Source organism: Humulus lupulus, chromosome 1 (assembly GCF_963169125.1).
Source record: "Humulus lupulus chromosome 1, drHumLupu1.1, whole genome shotgun sequence".
In the NCBI taxonomy this organism is placed as follows: Eukaryota; Viridiplantae; Streptophyta; class Magnoliopsida; order Rosales; family Cannabaceae; genus Humulus; species Humulus lupulus.
The window spans coordinates 271870633-271893842 of NC_084793.1; the positions used below are offsets into that span (position 1 = coordinate 271870633).

General features: G+C 34.1%; 2 protein-coding genes across 3 annotated transcripts; both read left to right on the forward strand.

The window, feature by feature from the left end:
• Positions 1-10650: 10650 nt before the first annotated feature.
• LOC133834602 (uncharacterized) lies at positions 10651-11973 on the forward strand. The gene has a single exon (XM_062264271.1). The coding sequence runs from the start codon at positions 10651-10653 to the stop codon at positions 11971-11973; it is 1323 nt and encodes a 440-aa protein (XP_062120255.1).
• A 7415-nt stretch (positions 11974-19388) lies between these two features.
• LOC133833701 (uncharacterized) lies at positions 19389-20739 on the forward strand. Of its 2 annotated transcripts, XR_009893083.1 has the most exons (5): positions 19389-19619; positions 19702-19872; positions 19982-20054; positions 20147-20315; positions 20395-20739. XR_009893083.1 is itself a non-coding variant. In XM_062263452.1 (3 exons), exons 1-3 carry the CDS (start codon positions 19960-19962, stop codon positions 20485-20487), a joined length of 357 nt encoding a protein of 118 aa, XP_062119436.1. In that variant the 5' UTR covers positions 19957-19959; the 3' UTR covers positions 20488-20739. The 2 variants fall into 2 exon arrangements, 1 of the variants encoding a protein (XP_062119436.1); XM_062263452.1 differs by lacking the exons at positions 19389-19619; positions 19702-19872 and having other exon boundaries at positions 19957-20054.
• Positions 20740-23210: the final 2471 nt, after the last annotated feature.

Sequence of the window (23210 nt, forward strand, 5' to 3'; positions counted from 1 at the left end):
AAACGTAAACTAAAGTTTCAAAAAACAAAAAACTTTTAATTAGACATGATTATGTATGAAATGTTCTTGAACTGAACTAATCTTTATCTTCCTTCCTTGAAATTCAAATTCCAAATCTTTACAACTCAAGATTTCAAATCAAAAAAAACTCAAAATTACAACCTCAACCTTTTACATCTGCAAAGAAAAAAATACATAACAAAAGTCCAAAATCAGATGTCAGATATAGGCTTTGTCTGTTGACTCCCCGTGAAAAAAAAGCTTTGTTCATCGAATTTGTGAAGCTTACCAGATTTTCTCAAAGCTCTTCGTCGACTTTGCAACCCATTCCTAGCCTCTCATTGCCAGTGAGCCCAAATAAGGGTGGGGTGTTCCCAGTGAACCCATTCCCTTCATATCTGAAGAAATCCATTGAAGTGCCAATGACCATTTTCCAGATTTGTCCTCGTTGGCGCTGTACTTCTTATTAGAAGTTGCTACACATTTCTTGAATACTCTAGAATGTTATAGACATTTGTAGAATATTTTACTCAAGAATTTTTTAGATATTTGTAGAATAGAAAAACGTCAAAGACATTTTCTAGAATACTCTATATTCTATAACTTCCTAGAAGCTATATGCTTAAATAGTCTAGGCTCTTTATTTTGTAGATTAGTCTAGAAGTTGTATTTGTAAATCAAATACACTAGAAAAATCTATAACAAATAATTCTAGCCACAAATGTAAAGTGGGCTAGCCACTATAAATACCCCATCATGGGTAGCAAATAGTGTAACTACAAACAACAAATCATAAATAAAACTCTACCACTTTCTACTATCATATACTCTCTAAAACATAAACCTTACTCCTCCAAACCCAAATTTCTTCACTTGTCCACTCAACAATATCAACTATAATATCATAACCCATCATTACTCTAGCCACTACTACTACTCATCAAATATTCTAAACTGCAACAAATCATCATTATTTTCTCTATCCCAAATTCACAAACCATCAGAGGTACCAGAGCCAGGTCGATTCAAACACTGGGTGTAATACTTTCCTCACATCATGACAACCGATTCCAAACGCTCTTCTCTACCTCTTCCAATTTTCCATGGAGAAAACTATGATTTTTGGTCCATCAAAATGAGGACCTATTTTCGATCACAAAATCTATGAAAAATTGTTGAGGTAGGATTTACTATTCTGGAAGAAACTTCGTCTCTCCCGGAAAATCAAAAGAAGGCCCTGGAGGAGAATCAACAAAAAGATTCTCAAGCGTTATTCTGCTTGTAGCAAGCTATGGAAGATGATATATTTCCACATATTATGGGCGCATCAATTGTGAAAGAAGCATGGGACACATTGCAGAAGGAGTTCCAAGGAACAGTCAAGGTACGTATTGTTAAACTACAGAAGCTCATAATAGATTTTGAAAATCTTAAAATGAAGGATAATGAGACCGCAAAAGATTACTATTGTAGAATTAGAGAAATAGTAAATAAAATGGGAGCCTATGGGGAAATAATTTCTGACAAGAAAATAGTAGAAAAAATAGTAATTTCTTGTACAGAAAAATATGATGCAATAGTATATGTGATAGAAGAAACAAAAGATTTAGATACTCTATCACCAACTGAATTAATGGGCTCTCTTGAAGCATATGAAAGTAGGCGAGAAAAGCATATTGAAAATTCGATTGAAAATGCCTTTCAATCTAAAATTAATTTGCGGTCTCAAAAATCTAAAGCTGATGGGAGAAAATCACAAGAAAATTTTAAAAGCAAGAGTTATCAAGAAAAACAAAAAGGAAATAATGACAAGTGTTCTCCATGTGTCATTTGTAAAAGAAAAAGTCACGTGGAGAAAGACTATTGGTTTAAAGGAAAACCTCAGTGCCTAAATTGTAAAAAAATTGGCCACATTGAAAAAACTTGTTGTTTGAATTAATCCCATCAAGCTAATTTTTCAGAAGAGAAAAATGATGAAAATAATATGTTCTATGTCTGCCAAGCTCCGTCAGAAGAAAAATATACTTGGTATCTAGACAGTAGTTGTAGTAACCACATGACAAAAAATGAAAGAATTTTTTATAGTCTTGATAAATCCAAGACTAAAGTCAAAATTGGTAATGGTGACTTCATGGAAGCAGTTGGCAAAGGCACCATTGTCCTTGAAATAAAAAAAGGAAAGAGATACATCAATGATGTACTCTTGCTACCCAACATCGATCAAAACCTACTCAGTGTAGGAAAAATGCTTGAAAAAGGGTACTCTTTGCATTTTGAAGGAGATCCTTGCACAATCTATGACAAGCAAGAAAAATCCTTTGAAATTGCAAAAATAAAAATGAAAGAAAATAGATGCTTTCCTTTACAATGGAGATACGCAAGCAATGTCGCAATGCAAGCGCAAGCAGATGAATCGTGGCTATGGCATAGAAGGTTCAGACATTTCAATTTCCACGGGATAAAGATCCTCCAGCAAAAGAATATGATGCGAGACCTCCCAGCAATCAAAGAGCTCAACACTGTCTTCGAAGGGTGCATGCTCGAAAAACAACATCGACAACCTTTTCCATCCGGTAAAGCTTGGAGAGCCAAAGAGCCACTGGAGTTAATCCTCACAGACATTTGAGGGCCTGTGTGTACTCCGTCAAATGATCAAAACAGGTACTTCATTCTCGTTATCGATGATTTTACTAGAATGACATGGGTTTATTTTTTGCGACAAAAATCGTAAGTTTTCGATATTTTCAAGAAATTCAAAACCCATGTCGAAAAGCAAAGTGGTCTCAACATCAAGACAATAAGAAGTGATAGAGTCAAAGAATACACTTCTAACGAGTTCAACAAGTTCTGCGAAGAAGAAGGCCTGGAGCATCAACTCACAGTTGGATACGCACAAGAACAAAACGGCGTGTCTGGAAGAAAAAACAGAACGGTTATGGAGATAGCAAGAGCCATGCTCATGGAGAAAGGTCTTCCAAAGCATTTTTGGGCAAAGGCAGTAAGCACTGCAGTCTATCTGCTGAACATATGTCCAACCAAAGTTGTGCAAGACAAGACGCCGATCGAAGCTTGGAGTGGACAGAAACCATCAGCAAAGCATCTCAAGGTCTTCGGCTGCATATGCTACACTCACATTCCAAAAGAAAAAGGAGGTGAGCTAGACGAGAAGACCGAGAAAGGAATTTTCTTAGGCTATAGTACTCAATCAAAAGTCTATCGAGCTATAGTTTAGGAATGAAGAAGCTCATAATCAGCCGAGACGTACAATTCGACGAAGATGCGACATATAATTGGGAGATAGAAGAAATATAAAGGAAGAATATCAACATTCCTCTATCACCAAGACAAGAAATTAATCAAGACAGTGATCAAAATAGGTCTTTAACTCAACCAACTACGCAAGAACCAGACAAGACATAGAATCTCCTCCAGAATCACCACCAAGGCAAATGAGACCCTCAGCAAATATCTACGAGACTTGCAACTTAATGCTTATGGAGCTAGAAAGATTTGAAGCTACTGAAAAGCAAGAAGTATGGAGAAAAGTTATGGAAGAAGAGATAAAGATGATTGAGAAGAATGAGACTTGGGAGCTTGTAGATCCTCCACAAGACAAAGACACTATAGGAGTCAAGTGGGTTTACAAGATAAAATTCAATTAAGATGGCTCAATTCAAAAGCATAAAGCAAGGTTAGTTGCCAAGGGATACTCACAACAGCATGAGTTGACTACAATGAAACATTTGCTCCAGTTGCACACCTCGACACAATCAGGGCTTTGATTGTTCTAGCTGCACAAAAGAAATTGAATATTTTCCAACTCGACGTGAAGTCAGCATTTCTCAGTGCCTATCTCGAAGAAGAAATCTATGTGGAGCAACCTCAAGGGTTCGTGGTGCAAGGACAAGAAGATAAAGTTCTCAAGTTAAAAAAGGCTTTGTATGGCCTAAAGCAAGCTCCAAGAGCCTAGTACAATAGGATTGATAGCTACTTCACTGAACAAGGATTCGGGAGGAGCAAAAGTGAGCCAAAACTCTACATCAAGACTCAAGGTACGAGTGACCCACTTGTTGTCTCTCTATATGTTGATGATCTCATTTATACAGGAAACAATAAGGAGATGATTAAGAAATTCCAAGAAGACATGATGAAGAGTTTCGAGTGACCGATTTGGGATTAATGCACTACTTTCTCGGGATCGAAATAATTCAAAAAGAAGATGAGATCCTCATCTCACAAAAGAAATATACAGAGACGCTCTTGAAGAAGTTCAAAATGGAGGGATGTAAGACAGTATCAAATTCACTAGACAACAACAAAACACTCAAGAAAGAGGACGGCTCGCCAAAGGCTGATGAATCAAAATTTCGAAGTCTAATTGGCAGCTTACTCTATCTAATAGCTACAAGACCAGAAATTATGTATGCAGTCAGTCTCCTATCAAGATTGATGCACGATCCAAGTCAAGTTCACTACGGAGCAGTCAAGAGAGTCCTTACATACTTGCAAAGGACAAAGAACTATAGAATATGGTATGGAGTCATGCAAGAGTCAAAATTCATTCGCTACACAAACAGTGACTGGGCAGAATCACTAGACAATATGAAAAGCACGACAGGATGTGCCTTCACAATTGGATCAGGGATATTTTCCTGGGCATTAAATAAACAAGCGACAGTTGCGCAATCATCAACTGAAGCAGAGTATATTGCCGCAGCAATGACTACAAGCCAAGCTATATGGTTGAAAAGAATACTTGAAGATGTGGGAGAATCACAAGATGAAGCTACAAAGATCTACTGCGATAGCAAATCAGCTATTGCAATGGCCAAAAATCCCGCATTTCACAACAGAACAAAGCATATAAGAATCAAGTATCATTTCATCAGAGAAGCTGAAACAAACAAAGAAATAGAACTCAAGCACTGCAGGACTGAAGAACAAATAGTAGATATATTCACAAAGGCACTACCAAGAGGAAAGTTTGAGCTACTACGAGTCATGATTGGAGTTACTGAAATGTGTACCAAGGAGAAGTATTAGAAGTTGCTACACATTTCTTGAATACTCTAGAATATTCTAGACATTTGTACAATACTTTACTCAAGAATTTTCTAGATATTTGTAGAATAGAAGAACTTCAAAGATATTTTCTAGAATACTCTATAGTCTAGAACTTCCTAGAAGTTATATGCTTAAATTGTCTAGGCTCTTTATTGTGTAGATTAGTCTAGAAGTTGTATTTGTAAATCAAATACACTAGAAAAATCTATAACAAATAATTCTAGCCACAAATGTAAAGTGGGCTAGTCACTATAAATACCCCATCATGGGTAGCAAATGGTGTAACTACAAACAACAAACCATCAATAAAACTCTACCACTTTCTACTATCCTATACTCTCTAAAACATAAACCTTACTCCTCCAAACCCAAATTTCTTCACTTGTCCACTCAACAATATCAACTATAATATCATAACCCATCATTACTCTAGCTACTACTACTACTCATCAAATATTCTAAACTACAACAAATCATCATTATTTTTTCTATCCCAAATTCACAAACCATCACTTCTCATCACCATCTTCGAACTCTGCTCCTCTAATTTTTCCACCACCTTCATCGAGCTTGGGAGAAATCCAAATGGACTGACCTTTTTGGTAGTGACTAAGCCCGTTTCTTCGAATCCCTGAGCCTGTTGTCCGATTGTGGTTATGGTCATAGTTATTGTGATGGTGGTGATGGTTCACCTACTTAGCCTTTAGGTTTTAAGATATTATTGATTTGGTTTAATTTTGTATTTAATTTAATATTTTTATTTAGTTTTAAGTTTTAATATTTAAGTTTAGATTTTATTTTTAAATTAGTATATTTAGATTTATACATTATTAATTTTTTTAAATGAATTTTAAATAATTTTTAATTTTTATTAGAATTTTAATGATTTTTATTTAATTTTTTAATATTTAAATTAATTCTTTAAAATAAAAAATAAAAAAAAACCATCTGGACCAATCAGAGGCTGCCACGTAGGCACCTACTATGCACTTAACGGTCAGGTACCTACAGATGCCAAGAAATAGTGACGGAATGTATTTTCACTATATAAAAAAAAAAAGACTTAGGTATTTAAGTGTTAAAAACACAATAACTTAAGCATTTTCACCACCAATTTTATAGTTTCCTATAATAGTACAACTTATGTTACCTCATACCTAAAATCTAATTGGAGACAAAGTTAAAAAGTCTTTATATTTTTTATTTATACAATAATGTCAATTTCAATGTGATTGCTATTTTTATTTTTAAATACATATTGTTACTATGGTTTTTCATTCTTGATTGATAATGGGAGAGAGAAAATGACAAAAAGTGTAAAAATTGGTATTTTCATGTGAGAATATTGGTGAATTTTTTAAGTATTTTTTAAAATTATAAATTATGATAGGTAAGTTAATTTTTTTTGTTATTATTTTTGTAATAGAAAAACTTATTGCCTGATCCCCATCTAATATATACAACAAACACTACTACAAAATTGTACTTAGACGACATGCATGAGATGACGTTTGTAGTAGAACTGTCGTGTCCTGTTAAAAATATACATGACACAACAGTAGCTCACAAACTGTTGTGCCATGCAAATTAAAACTCACATGAAACGACAGTTCTAATGAGACTATTGTAACATGCCTATTTTTAACATGAGACAACATTTCTACTTAAACTGTTGTCTAATACAATACAAATTTTCTAATCAAAATAAGTACTAATTTAATTTGTATTTTTTTAATATATTTTATGTGTCCAGATATTATTATTAAGATTTTTTTTTCTATAAATAGAAAATATATGTACAACTTTTGATGTAGTGTGTAAGTTTGTATATATGGTTAGTTTGTATTATGTTTTAGAAATTATATATAATAGCAAATTAATTTTGTAAACATTAGTTTTGATATTTTAGTAATGTTCTTTTTTTTTAATAATATAATAAACAAATAGTTAGAGGTATGATAATAAATTTTTAATTAAAATTCATTAAATTTTGAAAATAGAATTTTTCCACTTTTTTTTTTTTTGAAACCGTTTCGACTTTTTATTTCTTATCTTCTTCAAATCAACACACTACAAAAAAAATAAGGTCTTTACCTACACATTTATTGATGACGTGGCAAATTATAATTTTACTTACACTTAATTATGTGTAAATAAATATTGATTTCCTTATACATAATATGCCCATCTGTAAGTAAATGATGCAATTAAGGGCTTTGGGCCTCCATCATAGCACAAATGTCGTAGTGTGCCACTTCAGAACTAATTGTCGAGCCTCTAAATGCTAAATCAATGGTGTGATCTTGCTCTTGGTGATCAAAATCCCTTACTGTACCTACAGAAATTAACGGCTCTGTTAAAGTGGGTACCTACAGAAACTGATGGAACTTGATATTGAGTACTTTTCCCGCCAAAAAAATAATTGGGTACTAAATTGCAAAAAATCTAAAATATTGGGTACTTTTGCCACCAATTTTGAGACTATAAAGAAATATTTCCCTCTTAATTTATATTATCATTTATTTGGATAAATAATAATATATATCCAATTGGATGAAAGGTTTATCCTAAAATTCATGAGATTTAAAATAAATTATGATTTAATTATAATATTCGCGATTAAAAGAAATAATTTTGATTAGTCAAGATTATTGGATTAAAATATTATTTAATTATAAATGGGGTTTTTAAAAAATGAAATGAATTTAGTAAAGGACTTAATAGAGATGATTTTTGAAATTTGGGGCTAAAAGGAAATTAAAGAAATTGATTTTATAATAAGATTTTATTTAATAAAAGTAAAAAACTAAAGATATTAATTATTTTATTTTTCCTCTAACCTTGTTTCTCTTTCCCGATTTCTTCTTCTTCTTTTTTCCCCAATTTCTTCTGTTGTTGCTCTGTCCTACTAGCTCCATCTTCTTCCCTCCTCCATCTGCATCGTCGTCCCTGTCAACAAAGCGCCGAACGAGACAAAACATTGTTGTCTCTGCATCTGAGCATCTCATTATTTTTTTGGGCATGACAAAGGCGTAACTTTTGGGCAGATTTGGGGAAGCAAGAACTTCCGGTGTCTGGGCAAATCTAGGTAAGCATCTCTTTCAAACAACATTCTTTCAGAGTTGGTGATTTTTTCGGCATTAGCATATTTGGTTGTTCTTGGTTGTTCTTGGTGGTGAATTTATTATATGTGGGAAATAGTTAAGTTCTGTTCTAGGTTTGATAATGGGTTTGGTTATTTGGGGCTTTTTCTCTGTAAAGGTATTGACTCATGTTGTACCATTGTATGTCTTTGTATTCAAAGCCCTGATTCTGGCATTAGCATATTTGAACATGGATTCAGAGCCTTGATGCTTTAATACGACTTGGTGATTGAAAACAAGCCATTGTAACAAAAAAGGAAGAAATGTAAGGTCTTTGTTCTTCATTGGTCTAATTTGCTCTATATGTATTTTAATAATTAAACGGCATAAACTCAGTAATAGGCTTGTTTTAAATGGATGATCCTCATTTTAAAGTTTAGAGCAATCCATGTGATGATTGATGAAAAGTGTGCTGGCAATTTCCTTTTCTTTTTTATATTTTGTTTTTGCTATAAATTTTTATCAACAAATCTGAGCATGTTATCTTTTTATTGTCATTATGGGGTTATCAGATTTTCTTTAGTTAGCCTAGCCTAAGCGGATGTTCGATGCGTGCATTTTATGTGTATGAGCAAGTTCACATTCCAGTGTTTTCTTACATTGTGTTCCCCTTCACCTAAAAGTTAAAGATTTCCTTGAATTAGTTCGCTTTGCTGCTAGATTTTGCTCAAGCAATGCAAGTGGCATCACTCCTTGAATTATACAGTTAAAAATAATTTGATAGTTAACGTGAAACTTTTATCTGATTTCTGTTACTACTGGATGATTATTTTCAATTTTTTTATTTCAAATTTACTAGATTAATATCTAGTTTCTCTAATGTACTCAAATTAATTTGTCAAATAGGGATATATTGATCTCAAATTGAGATTTCCTACACCTGCAAACTTATTTGTGGACTAACTTAATGAGTTTGTGGTTCATGAAAAATTATAAATGTGAAACTTTTATGTGGAGTTTAATTGCCTTGATTTGATTGGTGTTTTGTAAATAATTTACCCTTGTAATAATTTTTTTATTTGTGAAACTTTTGAAATGAATGATAATAAAACAACTGGATCGTGATGAAACAACTTGTACTTGTGAATTGTGATGTTTAGTTAATAACAACTAGCATAACAGTTACTAATAGACATATATAAGAAAAGTGGAACTTAATTTTAGCCTTCATTTCCTTTTAATTGCTTGCATTATTAATTTTACTTTCATACCATGTTCCATGAGTTTTTTTAGTAATGTTGCTATATTAGCAGACTTGTCTTGCCTTGTGTAATTATTCACTATGATTATGTATAGCTTAGCTTAGTATCCATTGTAGAACAAGCATACTAGTCCCATTGGCAGGTTTCAATAATTTCATAAATAACTTGCATGTGGAAACAAATTCTCAATTATCAAATGGCCATAATCTCACAATCCAATTTGGTTGAATCTCCAATTAGACAAGTGTTAATGATCTCCATTTCATTAAAATTTCAAGCAGAAAAAGAGGTAAATAGAAAAACAAATTCAAGAAACAGCCAAAATTTCAATTCACTCTCTGTTTACACCCTTTGGTTTTTTTTCTTCTCCTCTGTTCTTGCCTGACTCAGAGCAGGTTCTATGTTAAGTGAGGCCGAATAAAAAAGGAAATATATTTTGTTTAATTATTATATAGAAAATGATGATTTTCTAAATCTTTGAATATTAAGTCCATATGATCTGTATGAGGATGACACGCCAAAAGAATGGAGATTGCGTGAATTTAATTAACTATATATATAATCGTTGGATTAGATCTTAGATTGAGTCATAGAGATTGACAATGATGGAGAGAGTTTCATAATCAATGCCTATACTATCATTGTAGTCTACTGTGTAATTGGCTAAGTGTACTGTATATGATGTTGTAATAGTAGTATTAATTGTATATATATGGTTTCTTCTCCTCTGTTCTTGCCTGACTCAGAGCAAGTTCTTTGTTAAGTGAGGCCGAATAAAAAAGGCAATATATTTTGTTTAATTATTATATAGAAAATGATGATTTTCTAAATCTTTGAATATTTTTGTATAGAAAAATGATACATTTTAAAAAAATAAAAATTAAGACCCCTCTAAAGTGAGGGCCCTAACATGTCTATATGTTTAGTCAGACAAATATGAATTGAATGTCCATACTAATTAATACAGATAAACCTCATTTTCATGATCCATGTATCTATATTATTAGTTATAATGCTTAGTACACATAGTTATGTAGTAATTATATTATGTATTATTTTGGGAATTTTCTGTGTGCAGGAAGTTTTTATACAATATATAAGAGAGATGATGCCTAATTATTAAACTAGTTGATGATCATTATGTTGATATGTTGTAATTGAACATGTGTCATTGGAATTCTATCCGTGCAAGAAGGTTTTAGTCAAACTTATAGGTGAGGTTTCGCCCAAATTTTCAAAAAATGGGTAGGAGTTGGATGGCAAAAGATAGGTTATCAAAAGAATATGAAGATGGAGTTGAGAGTTTTATTGAAATAGCCTTGAAAAATACAGTGGATCCTAAGAGAGTTCATTGTCCATGTCAAAAGTGTTCTAATTTGAAAAAATTGGATATAAAGGAAATAAAAAACCATTTGTATTTCAATGGAATAGACAAAACTTATGTTAAGTGGATATGGCATGGAGAACAAGTTGAGTCTACTTCCAAAGTACACAATGAAAATAAAAAAATTTCTCAAGTGTTTGATGACCCTATAGAGATGGTGAGAGATGCAAATGATCGATTTGTGGATAGGCCAAAAGAATTTGTAAAGTTCTTAGGAGATGCAGAGAAACCAATTTTTCCAGGGTCGCCTATGTCAAAGTTGGTTGTTTTGGTAAAATTATACAATTTAAAAGCTGGTAGTGGTTGGAGTGACATAAGTTTCACAAAGTTGCTTGATTTGATGAAGGAGATTTTACCAAAAGACAATGAGATGCCTTCTTCCCTTTATGAGGGGAAAAAAACTTTGTGCACTTTAGGAATGGATTATAAAAAGATACATGTCTGTCCTAATGATTGTGTTTTATACCGCAACACTTTAGAAAATGCAACCGAGTGCCCTACGTGCAAGACATCGAGATGGAAGAGAGGTAAAGAAGGAAAAGAAGGTAAGAAAGGGATTCCAGCTAAAGTATTATGGTATTTGCCACCGATACCAAGATTTATACGTTTGTTTCGGAATCCTGAACATGCTAAAAATTTAAGATGGCAGGAGGATGGAAGGATCAAAGATGATAAACTACAACATCCAACAGATTCATTAGCTTGGAAAACTATCGATGAGAAATGGCCTGTAATAAAAAAGGATCCTAGGAATCTTCTACTTGGTCTTTCAGCTGATGGCATCAATCCATTTAGCAATATGAGCTCGTCTTACAGTTGTTGGCCAGTGATATTATGTATTTACAACCTCCCTCCTCACCTTTGCATGAAAAGAAGATTCACAATGCTGAATTTGTTAATTTCAGTAAGTAAACAACCTGGAAATGATATAGACGTCTATTTGGCACCGTTGATAGATGATTTAAAGTTGTTGTGGGATGGAGTGGATTGTTATGATTCTTTTAATAAAGAAAGTTTTATACTGAGAGGGTTACTTTTATGGACAATTAATGATTTTCCAGCTTATGGAAACTTGTCAGGGTGTTATGTTAAGGGTTATAAAGGATGTCCAATATGTGGGGAACAAACAAGTGCAACAAGATTGAAGTTTTGTAAAAAAGACTTGTTACATAAGGCATAGAAGGTTTCTACCTGCAGAGCATTATCTTCGTAATCAAATGAAAGCCTTTAATGGTAAGCAAGAACTACGAGGACCTCCACCAATAATGACTGGTGAAGAGATTTATGAAGAGATTCGTTTGATAAATAATAGATTCGGAAAACCAGTCACAAATACCGAAGAATGTGAAGACATTGAAAGTAGGATCAAATCAAAGGGTAAAAGTAAGATGAGTAAGAAACGAAAACGTAGCAAGAAACATCAAGTGAGCAATGATGATTATTTGAATACTACATGTTGGAAAAAGAAATCAATTTTTTTTTTTAATTGGAGTATTGGAGACATTTGTTAGTTAGACACAATCTCGATGTCATGCATATTGAGAAAAACATATGTGATAGTTTGATAGGAACTTTACTCAATAGTCCTGGAAAAACTAAAGATTGTATATCTGCTCGTCGTGATCTCGTTCTTATATCTGAATCGAAAAAAGAGCTAGCTCCTAAAGTAGAAGAGAATCGAACATATTTACCTCCAGCATGTTACACATTAAAAAAAGATGAGAAACACCAATTTTGTGAAACATTGGCAAAGATTAAGGTGCCAGATGTTTTTTCATCGAATATTCGAAATTTGGTTTCCTTGAAAGATTGTAGACTACAGGGTCTAAAGTCTCATGACTGTCATGTGTTAATGCAACAAATGCTTCCAATAGCTATTCGAGGCTTATTAGAAAACCCCGTCAGAAATGCTATAACCAGAATGTGTTTCTTCTTTAATGCCCTTTGCTCTAAAGTTATTGACGTATCAAAGTTTGAGGTTATTCAGTTGGAAATTGTGAAGACTTTATGCTTGTTCGAACAATATTTTCCACCATCTTTCTTTGATATAATGGTTCATTTGGCAGTTCATCTAGTTAGAGAAGTCACCTTGTGTGGGCTGGTTTGTTTTCGATGGATGTACCCTTTCGAGAGGTTGATGAAAGTTTACAAGGGTTATGTGAAAAATCGAAGTCATCTAGAGGGTTGTATAGTTGAAGCTTATATAGCTGAAGAAGCAGTTGAATTATGTTCTGAGTATATGGTCAATGTTGACTCAATGGGAATTCCAATAAGGGAAAGAGAGGGAGTTGTAGAAAATAAGGGTATCAACAATGGGAAACCTACTTTTATTGGAAAAAGAAGATTGGGAGGTTGCTCATCAAAATGTCTTGGAGAATACAGTTGAGGTTCAACCTTATATAGAGTAAGTACATTATTTAAATTAATTTTCTTAACTTAAACAAATATTTTTAGTGATTATTATGTTGTAGTAACAATATTATTCAATACAGAGAACATTTGCAATATCTAAATAAGGAAAATCGAACAAAATCTAGAAAGCAGATTCAAGATGAGCATCATCGTACCTTTCAACATTGGTTTCTTGATAAGGTGATGTTTTACTTTAAAATGAAAACTCCAATATAAACCATTTTTAACGATTGTTTGCAAAATGTAATTAAGGTATTATTCAATAATGTAGATTCAGAAAGAGTTGACCGATGAGTTGCATGAAGTTACCGAAACTTTGAGATGGCTTTCATTAGGTCCAACTCGATTGGAAATTAAGCACGATGTGTTTATAATTAATGGTTGTAGGTTCAACACTAAAGCTCGTGATGATGTTAGGGTCACCCAAAATAGTGGTGTAAGTATTGTAGCTCAAACCTTGCAAGTCTCTAGTGCACGTGACAAGAACCCTATATATGGTGAGATGAAATGTTATGGTGTCATTCAAGAAATATGGGAGCTTGATTATCGTGAATTTAGGATGCCGATGTTCAAGTGTGATTGGGTAGACAGCAAAAACGGTGTGGAGAAAGAAAAGTTAGGTTTCATTAAAGTTGATTTGAATAAAATAGGACATAAAAAGGACTCATTTATAATGGCAAGTCAAGCTAAACAAGTGTTTTATGTTGAGGATCCTACTTCATCAAGATGGTCAATAGTGCTTGCTTCACAACCAAGAGACAAAGTGCATGATGACGATCAACAACATGACTTTGGTGAATTACAAACTTTAGAAAAAGAGTGTGGTTTTATCCCTGAGTTTGAGGGAGTTGAAGCAACTGTTGGGCCATATGTACGAAAAGATGGTGATGGAATTTGGATAGTAAGATTTCATCTTTATGAATGACATATAATATTATCTTTTACTATAAATTTTCTTCGTTGATCTTAATATTTTCTTTTACTTAAAAATTTACTTCATTGATTTTTACATTTTCTAATAATTTGTGTTTCATGTGTTGACAGGATCATGGACCCATTTGATGAGCACCTTGAGGAGTACCTAGAGGGTGATGATGAGCAAGCTGATGTTGATTCCATCGATGAGCAGACTAATGGTGGTTCCATGGATGTTGACCACGAGGAGGAGGATAATAATAAAGAGAACGCGGAAGATAAAAAGAAAACACATAAGCGGACACGAGGCATAGTACGATTGACAAAGATCATAGCAGATAAAATTAAAGGAATCAAACGCCATTTAAGGTTCAATAGCAGGGGGCAATCGATCAGGACCCCCAAACAGAGAGCTTCAATGTTATTTAGGAATGCAAGCCAAAAGTATGGTGCCAATTAACATTGACAATTGGCGTGAAGTTTCTAAATCTATATTGGACAGCTTATGGAAGGATGTCAATGTAAGACATTTTACTATGTTTTGAAATAAATTGGCGAGTTTTATATTTTCTTTTGCTAACAAAGTTTCTTAAATTATTTGCAGCTAGCTTTCCACCTAGATGAGAATATGCGAAAAAATATTATTGGCTCAGTGGGTAATAAGTGGAGACAATTCAAATGTAATTTGAACAAGAAGTTTATAGTCCCTTACCTTAATGACCCATCTCTTTTGGAAGCAAACCCTCGTGGTCTCGATAAACCTCCACCAAGCTATCATATAGAAGAAACACATTGGAAAGAATTTGTCAAGAGAAGGACATCCAAAGAGTTTCAAGATTTTAGAAAATTACAACAAGAAAGGCGTAATCATTTACAATACCCTCATAGGACTTCACGCCATAGCTATACTGAATTGGAAGCTGATTTAGTAAGTACATATATAGAATGTATTATGCCTGATTTTATGTTTTCTTCATTTGATGTTAAAATTGACCTAATTCTATTACATGCAGCAAGCTAAGTGGGGCACAACAGAGAAAATAGATCAATCTATACTCTGGAAGGAGGCCAGAAAAGAATCTTCTGGCAACTATGTCACCGAGAGTGACAAGGTCAAGGGAGAGGCCATCGTAAGTTGTAAAATGTTAAATGAATTTTGGTAATTGTTTTATATTTTAGTAACAAACATATAATTGATTAAATTTTGTACAAGAAGACATGCTTAAGCAAAAGAGGGCAAACTGATTGAAATCGGAACAAATGACATCCTAACACAAGTGTTAGGTACTGCTGAGCACCGCAGTCGAGTTCGAGGCCAGAGTCGAGGTGTCACACAAAGAGACTACTTTCATAAGCCTGTTGGGGGGGGGGGGGGGGGGGGTCTAAGAGGCTTGCAGAAAAAACAAATTGAGTTCGAACGACAATCCAACATACGACATAGGGAAGAGATTGAAAAGTTGAAAGAATCGTTCATGTCCAAGCTTGAAGAATTATCAACCAAGATGGCACATATGCAAGCTAACTTTGGTAGTCATTCTAGCTTTGGTAGCCATTCTAGAGTCAATACAATAGAAGTTGAGGCACCAATACACTGCTCCAGAAGTTAAGGCAACGATGGACACTACTCCAAATGTTGAGGCACCAATTGACACTACTCCAGAAGTTGAGGTACTGATGGACACTACTCCAGGAGTTGAGGCACCTGTTGACACTAGTACTTTGTATGAGACACCTACACCTTCACCTTCTATTCATCCTGAGCCACTGAAGGTAAATTCTCTTATATTTTTTAAGAAATGATTACTTAACTTATACTAACTATAACATCATTGCAGAAAGATGTTAAGTGCAAATTATACGTTGGGCAAGGTGGTGATGTTGTGGCTCTTGGACGGGTGGTGGCTACCAAAGGCAATGTACATGGAAAAAGTTTAGCACCTGGTAACTATCGCGTTGTTGTTGATAGATGTCTAGATGGGAGTGCAAAACTACCTATCTCAGTTGGGGATAAGATGACTCTTGTGGTCATGCGGTCAACAGTTATGTTGCTTGGCCATCGCATCTGATCATTACTTATGATCATGAACAGGTAACTTTTAGTGTGTTGTAAAAAATTTCATCTTGAAAGATCCATAAATATTTAATTTCATGGAGAGAGAGAGAGAGAGAGTAAATTGTAATGCCCCGGATTCCCTATTATGGTTAATGGCTGGATTAGTAGGCCGGGAGGGCCATAACTGTTTAATTATGTCATTATATGTGTTTGTGCATGTTTATGAGAATTATATTATAATATGATGTTAAATGCATGCATGTGAGTCCACATTCGTTTACATGGGTGTTTTGGTAATTTGGCCCGTTGAGGGTATAATTGAATATTTGTTTGCGTGTTAATGATATATTGTGAGACCACATTATAATGTGGATTAGTTCGAGTATTTCGACATGAGACGATCTTTAAACATGATTTATCGGTTTGGTCATAACAGGTTTGAGCTCGGGGCTCGAGGTGAGTCTCGGGGTGATATTAATGATTATAGCGTTACCGGGGATCTTAGGGTAACGGGATATGAATTATTGGTGTTTGAGGATTTTGAGATTAGAGGGAATTGGGAAGCGTTAATTATGATTAACGGGTTAAGCGGAAAGTACCAATTTTACCCTTAGAATAGTTTGAGAAGCTTTAGATGACTCAAGGGTATTTTGGTCATTTAAGGGTGGATATATATGACTTAAGTGGTTGTTGGCTGTAGAAAGTTGTAGACTAAAACAGAGCAAAACAGAGTTGCCTTCTTCCCTTCCCGTACACTATCTTCCCTTCATTCTTCCTTTGGTGTTTTTGAGCTCAAGGTGGGATATCAAGCTAGGGAACTCCAAGGCTGAGTTAGTGGACTTAGTTCAGCTGTTGAGGAAGGTCCAAAACTGGTTTCAAGGTGAGTTCTAGTCACTTATTTCAGGTGGTGCTCTGTTTTTCTTTTAGTTTTCAGCTCATGGTTTTTGATGTAGAAAGATGGAATCAAAGGGAGTTTTTGTGTAGGTTTGATTGGGATTTGATGAGGGTGAGTTATGGGTGTTGTTTGGGGGTTTAATTGTGTGTTTGGAGGAGGTTTTGGGTTGATTTGAAGGGCTGGTTTGAGAGGAAAAACACAGGGGAAAAACTGAGTTCATGTGTGAGCGTGTTACTGGTCTGGGCTGGGCGACGCGGCGCAGCTGTGGTGCGCCGCGACCCTTGGCGTCTGGCAGGGGGGAGTCCTCTCTGTTTGAGGGCGTGCCGCGGCGTAGCTGGGGAGGGTCGCGGCCCTTAAGGTCATTTTTTCCAGAATGTGGTTTTTAGCTTGGGGATTCAAACCTTAGGCCTCGGGGTTGAACCTAGTACCCGGTCGGGTAGTGTTTGGTGTCCCGGAGGCTAGATTTTGGTTTGGGAACTCTCAGTTATCATTTTTATTGATGAATCCGATATCTTGGTTTTGACCAGGTGACCGTCGAGGAATTTAAAGGTTGATCGTTCTCAGGGGTCGTTCATACAATAATTCTCACTCGAACCAGAGGTAAGAAAACAATGTATGAATACAGTTGCACCCTGTATAGGTATATGACATGCATGGTTTGATATTAAGGCATGTTGGTTGATATATATGGACGTGGATTGCATATTAAATGCTAGTGAACGCTGACTAGTCAGGGACCGACTCTAAAGTCGATGAACACGTATTGAATGGCTCTATGGCATTAATGCGGGACCGACCCTAAGGTCGAAGAACTTAATAACGCTTGCCTGGTCTAAGACCAGATGTTTATAGCCAAGGTATATGACCCCGGTGATTGTTTGTCACATGGCTAGGGGATGTTGTCCATAGTTACGACTCTAGAGTCGAGAGGAAGGTTATGTTGGTGACCAATCACCATGCACCTGTCCTGATCAAACTTATGAAAGAATCACTTATCAGTTAAGCCCTGGTGACCCTATCGTCACATGGCTAGAGGGAGCTGTGCTCATTGTTGTGACTATTGGCTATTGTCACATATTTGTTTGGACTGATAGTCCTGAATGGTTATTATGATCGTTGTTGATATTATGTCATGCTTTATTGTGTTTTCTTGCTGGGCCTTGGCTCATGGGTGCTATGTGGTGCAGGTAAAGGGAAGGAGAAGCTTAACCAACCCTGAGTGGAGAGCTTGGGCGATGTGGTGTACATATTGGGCCGCTTGACCACCACGGTCAAGGAGTTCTCAGAGGGACTAGGAGTTTACCCTATTTTTGCCGCTTAGGCCGGCGGGGATTGTAGATTTGAAACAATAGCGACCCTTTTGTATTGTGAATAGCTTGTAAATATTTTGAAAGGCTCATGAGCAGTTTGTTTACTTAATGAAATGTATCCTTTCATTTTTATTGGTTTTTCACCTTAACCCAATAATAACACTTAGATCACATTTTTAATCAAAGGACTCGGGTAGCGGGTCAAATTTCCGGTTCACTGTTCACCGTAACTGTTCTGGGGTAACCAGGGCGTTACAGTAAATTGTGTAATAGATGGGGATTTTGACAAAGAAATATATGGTGTGGTACTGGTGAGGAGCCATGTGCCAAAGGAATTGACATAGCATACTTAATTAGTCTCTTAAGTTATATATTTACATTATTGGTTTTGGTTGAAATACAACCTATAAATTGCAAGTGCTGCTGCAGACAGATAATAAAATAGTGTGTTGGAAACTTCTCTTTTGCGATATTTTCAAAATGTCTTTCTCATTATATACATACCCCATATATATGTATTATTACAAGTATAATATTAATATCTATAATTCTTTCACATGGCATTGACAATGGATAAATATAAATATCATACATTCAATTCTGTGATAAATTAGCTTTTATTTTTATTTCCTTAATGACCATTTCTTGGTCTTGGCATGGTTATGCCTCCCATGTACAACCATATATGTTCACACTCCTAAATTCTTACATTTTTTAATACATTTGTTCTCACCTACTACAACTAAAAGAATTATAGCCCTCCATGAAGAATATTATATATATATATATTTATACATGTATATATGAAAGGAAGAGATCAATTTTGGACGGTCATTTGCATTGATAATAAATTGAATGTATTTTGTGATTTTTTTATCTAACTTTTCTATGTTAATTGTGAAGGAACCCAAGAGACTAAAGAGAAAGAGGATTTCAGCAACTTGTCCACCAACACAAGACCTAAAACATCCCCCACAACATCTTCCCACTACTCAAGAAGAGGCAGGATAAAGTATGGCTAGTAAGTCGCCAATTATCTTCAAGGTTCCCACTGGACTTCCCATGTTTTTTAAGATACTTCTGGGTTCAGTTAAGTACGTAGAACCAGGATTCATGATTGACATTCTTATGGAGACCAATATTATGGGCGAACAATATACCTTATATATCTCACATGAGGATATAGTACACTTTGGACTTATGGAAGAAATCGGCGCGTCTTGCATTTCATTCTATATCAGGTAAATTTTAAATTAATAAACATTATATATTTTAGTTTCTTTTTAAGTATAACTATAATATCATTAACTTTCATGTATGTAGTATAATATATTCCGAGTTGTGCGATAGAGAGATATCACACTTTTTTGGTTTCATTGAGCCATCGTGGTCATCGAGAATTGGGACAAATATGGATAATCGAGCTAAAATTATCTCAGAGCGTATCAATAACACAGTAATGGGTCAAACTTGGTTAATGCCATACCATTTCTTGTAAGTAAAATTTTCATTTAATATTAATTTTACTTATACTTTTTTATGTTTATTTTAATAACTTTGTTTAAATGCAGGCGCCACTGGATGTTAGCGATCATTGATCCAGATGACCATACATGTTACTATCTTGATCCACTTAGAAAATCTCCTCCAAATGATTTGAAGAACCTTATGAACAAGTAATACATTTGAAACTCATTTTAGAATATAATATGGTTATTTGATATGGAAATAAAAAATTAATATGCTCTTCATATTGATGTATATATAGTGTCTCTTCACACATTAAGCGAAAGACAGGAAGGAATGAAAAAAATTACAAGTGGAAAATAGTCAATTGCCCTCGTCAAACATCGTCAGTAGAGTGCGGCTTTTATATCATAAGGATGATGAAGGACTATTGCTTGAATGAGACACCAATGCGATGGCTAACTAGTAATGTAAGTGTATTTATTATTATTGAACTACAATTCTATTGGATTTAATTTCTGACTTAGTTTTTTATTTTGTGTTTTGTAGTGTGGTGGAAAGAATACATATACACTTGGCGAAATTAATGAAACTCGAAATGAATGGGTAGCCAAGCTTCTTGAGCGGATGAGTCATAGCTAGAGTAACTTTTGAAATCAGAATTAAAAAATATATTAATTGTAGTATTTAGTTAGTACTTACATAGTTATTCCAAGTGTATATTTTGATATTGTAATTTTTAGATTTGGAACATACTGAGTTCTATTGATTTTGTCTGCCTATTGATTATGTCTGAACTATGTTGTAATTACACAGGAAATTATGAATGAATATAGTGGTTGAAAATAGAGAAATGAAAAAATTCTCATATTCTACATGGGACGTCGGTCTCCACGAACCTGTCGTCTTATGTATTGCAGGGGACGATACTTGTACATAAATTGTCATCTCATGTACTGCAGGAAGATGACGCTTTAGTAAGAACTGTCGTCTCATTTATTACAGTGGATGACGCTTGCACAGAAATTGTCGTCTCATGTACCACAAGAGACAACGTTTGTATAGGAACATCATCTCATGTACGACAGGAGATGACACTTTTATTTCAACTGTCGTTTTATGCTTTACATGGCATGACATTGCATGGGACGACGGTATTAGAACTGACGTATGAGAGTCCATATGACGGTTTAAAACCATCGTCCCATGTCAATTTTGTAGTAGTGAAAGTTGGAGAAAATGCATTAAAGATTTATGGGCTCCCTTGACTATTTCAAGGAAATATGATTCTAATACTACATTTTGAACCTATTTCTTTTATTTAATATGTAATTTCTAGCCCCAAATATACTTGTAGATTTTATATTCCTATTTTGATCTTAAGACACTACTTCTTACTCAAGTGCTTACAAAAATAGGGGAAAATAGAAATTTGGGACTTACTTGCTGATGAAAAAACTCCAATACATATTACAATCAACTAAGATTGTCAAGATTGTAAGAATTTATTGGTTGATTTGGATTGATTTTAATTTTCAAATTTATTTATTCTTAAGTTTAATTGCAAATGTAGTTACATAATATAGATGTGGGCTTGGAGAATCAGATCAAAAGTAGGCCTTCTAATTTTAACTTTCTAGTTTTCATATTATTGGTGGGACTTGTGTTCATAGACAACCAAATGTGGACAATTGTGGAGTTTTTGTCATATTATTTATGATTAATGGTTGTAAATGATAAGGGCATTTTGGACTATAATTTTAGTTCTTTCTCACTTAGATAATGTTGATTCTTACTGTTTCATGTGTTTTTAATTTTGTTTTATGAGTCTTTGATTTTTAGGTCACAATACACTTTTATGAGAGTAAATTTACAAATTTTGGGCAATTTGTGATTAGATAATTGATGGGAAACAAGAATACTCAAGAAAATGAAGTTTAAAATATGTTTGAAGTGTTTGGGAAGTTCCTAAACCCGAGACTCGAGGCTGGAGCAGGAGAAATTCTAGGCAACTGCCTAGGAATTCAAGAAAAGTGAAAGACTACAAGAGATCGCGCCAGACACATTCTAGGATGTGGCCTAAGAGAATTCCAGGCTTTGAGGCCGCGCGGCAGTGAACATCCTAGGCTACGGCTTACGATAATTTTTTAGGTTTTGATTTTTAAATTTAAATGAAATTGATGATGGGGTATAAAAAGGGTTTGAAGGGAAATTCTAAAATAAATTTTAATTGCATATTTGAGAGACTAAAACTCAAAGAGAACTTGAGAGAGAATGAGAAATGATCAACACCTACATCAACATTCTAGTTTTTTCTTCTTCTTAAACTCTATTATTTTGAATTATGATTTTGATTATGTTTGAGATTATGGAGAAGTTTCTTTCTAGGTTAAGGGTTATTTCAAAACCCTCGATATGATACTTGATTTCAATAATGATTATTATTTGTCTTATTCCTGGATATTGAATTTCTTATATTCTTCTATGCCTAACTTTATGATTATTGTTTTAATCTTGTTTAGAGGGCCCCTAAATAGGATTTTGCTTTAGTATACTATCATCTTAGGGTTTCTATTCACATAATCGTTTAGAACTCTAGGATTTTGTGATAATTTGCAATTAAGGGTAATGTCAAATGTGCTTTTAATTGTGATGAAGAATATAACATAGGTTAAATGAATTACATTCTCGTTGGAATTGTTGCTTAGATTAATTCATCTCTATAGAAATTAATGTTTTTGCTAGATTAAATCTAAGGTGTTTTTCCATTAGGTTATTTAGTGAAAATAATTTATTAAGAGCGCTTTGCTTAATATACTAAGGAGATTTGGGATAATGACTACTTATGTGTTATCTAAGGGGTTAATAGTTTAATTTAAGATAGGGAATAATTGTAATCATTGTTGATCTTGAATGATTGTTGAAGGTGGAAAATTAACTCTAAACTATTTCTTAAAATCGTTATTATTAGTCCAATTGCTTCATTCATTGCTTTATGCTATTTTTCATTTTCAAACTTTAAAATCTTTTTTTCATTATTGTTTCTAATTTTGAATAATAATTTGAATATTACTCCTTGTGGGTTTGACCTATATTTACTGATATACAGAAATAGTTAATAAATTTAAAAAGGAAAATAAAATAAAATTTGGTGTGGCTAACGACACGCACCAGTAAGCTTGATATGAAGTCTTTTGTAGTTAATATAATTTTATTATTATGTTTTTATTAGAGCAGAGTAGTTCTTTTTATTATTATTATTATTTTAATTTTAGTTTGACTCTAATGAAGAAATAGACAATATAGTTATGTGGCTTACATGTTCAAAGTACAACAAGAATATAGGAGAATTATTGAAAGATGTT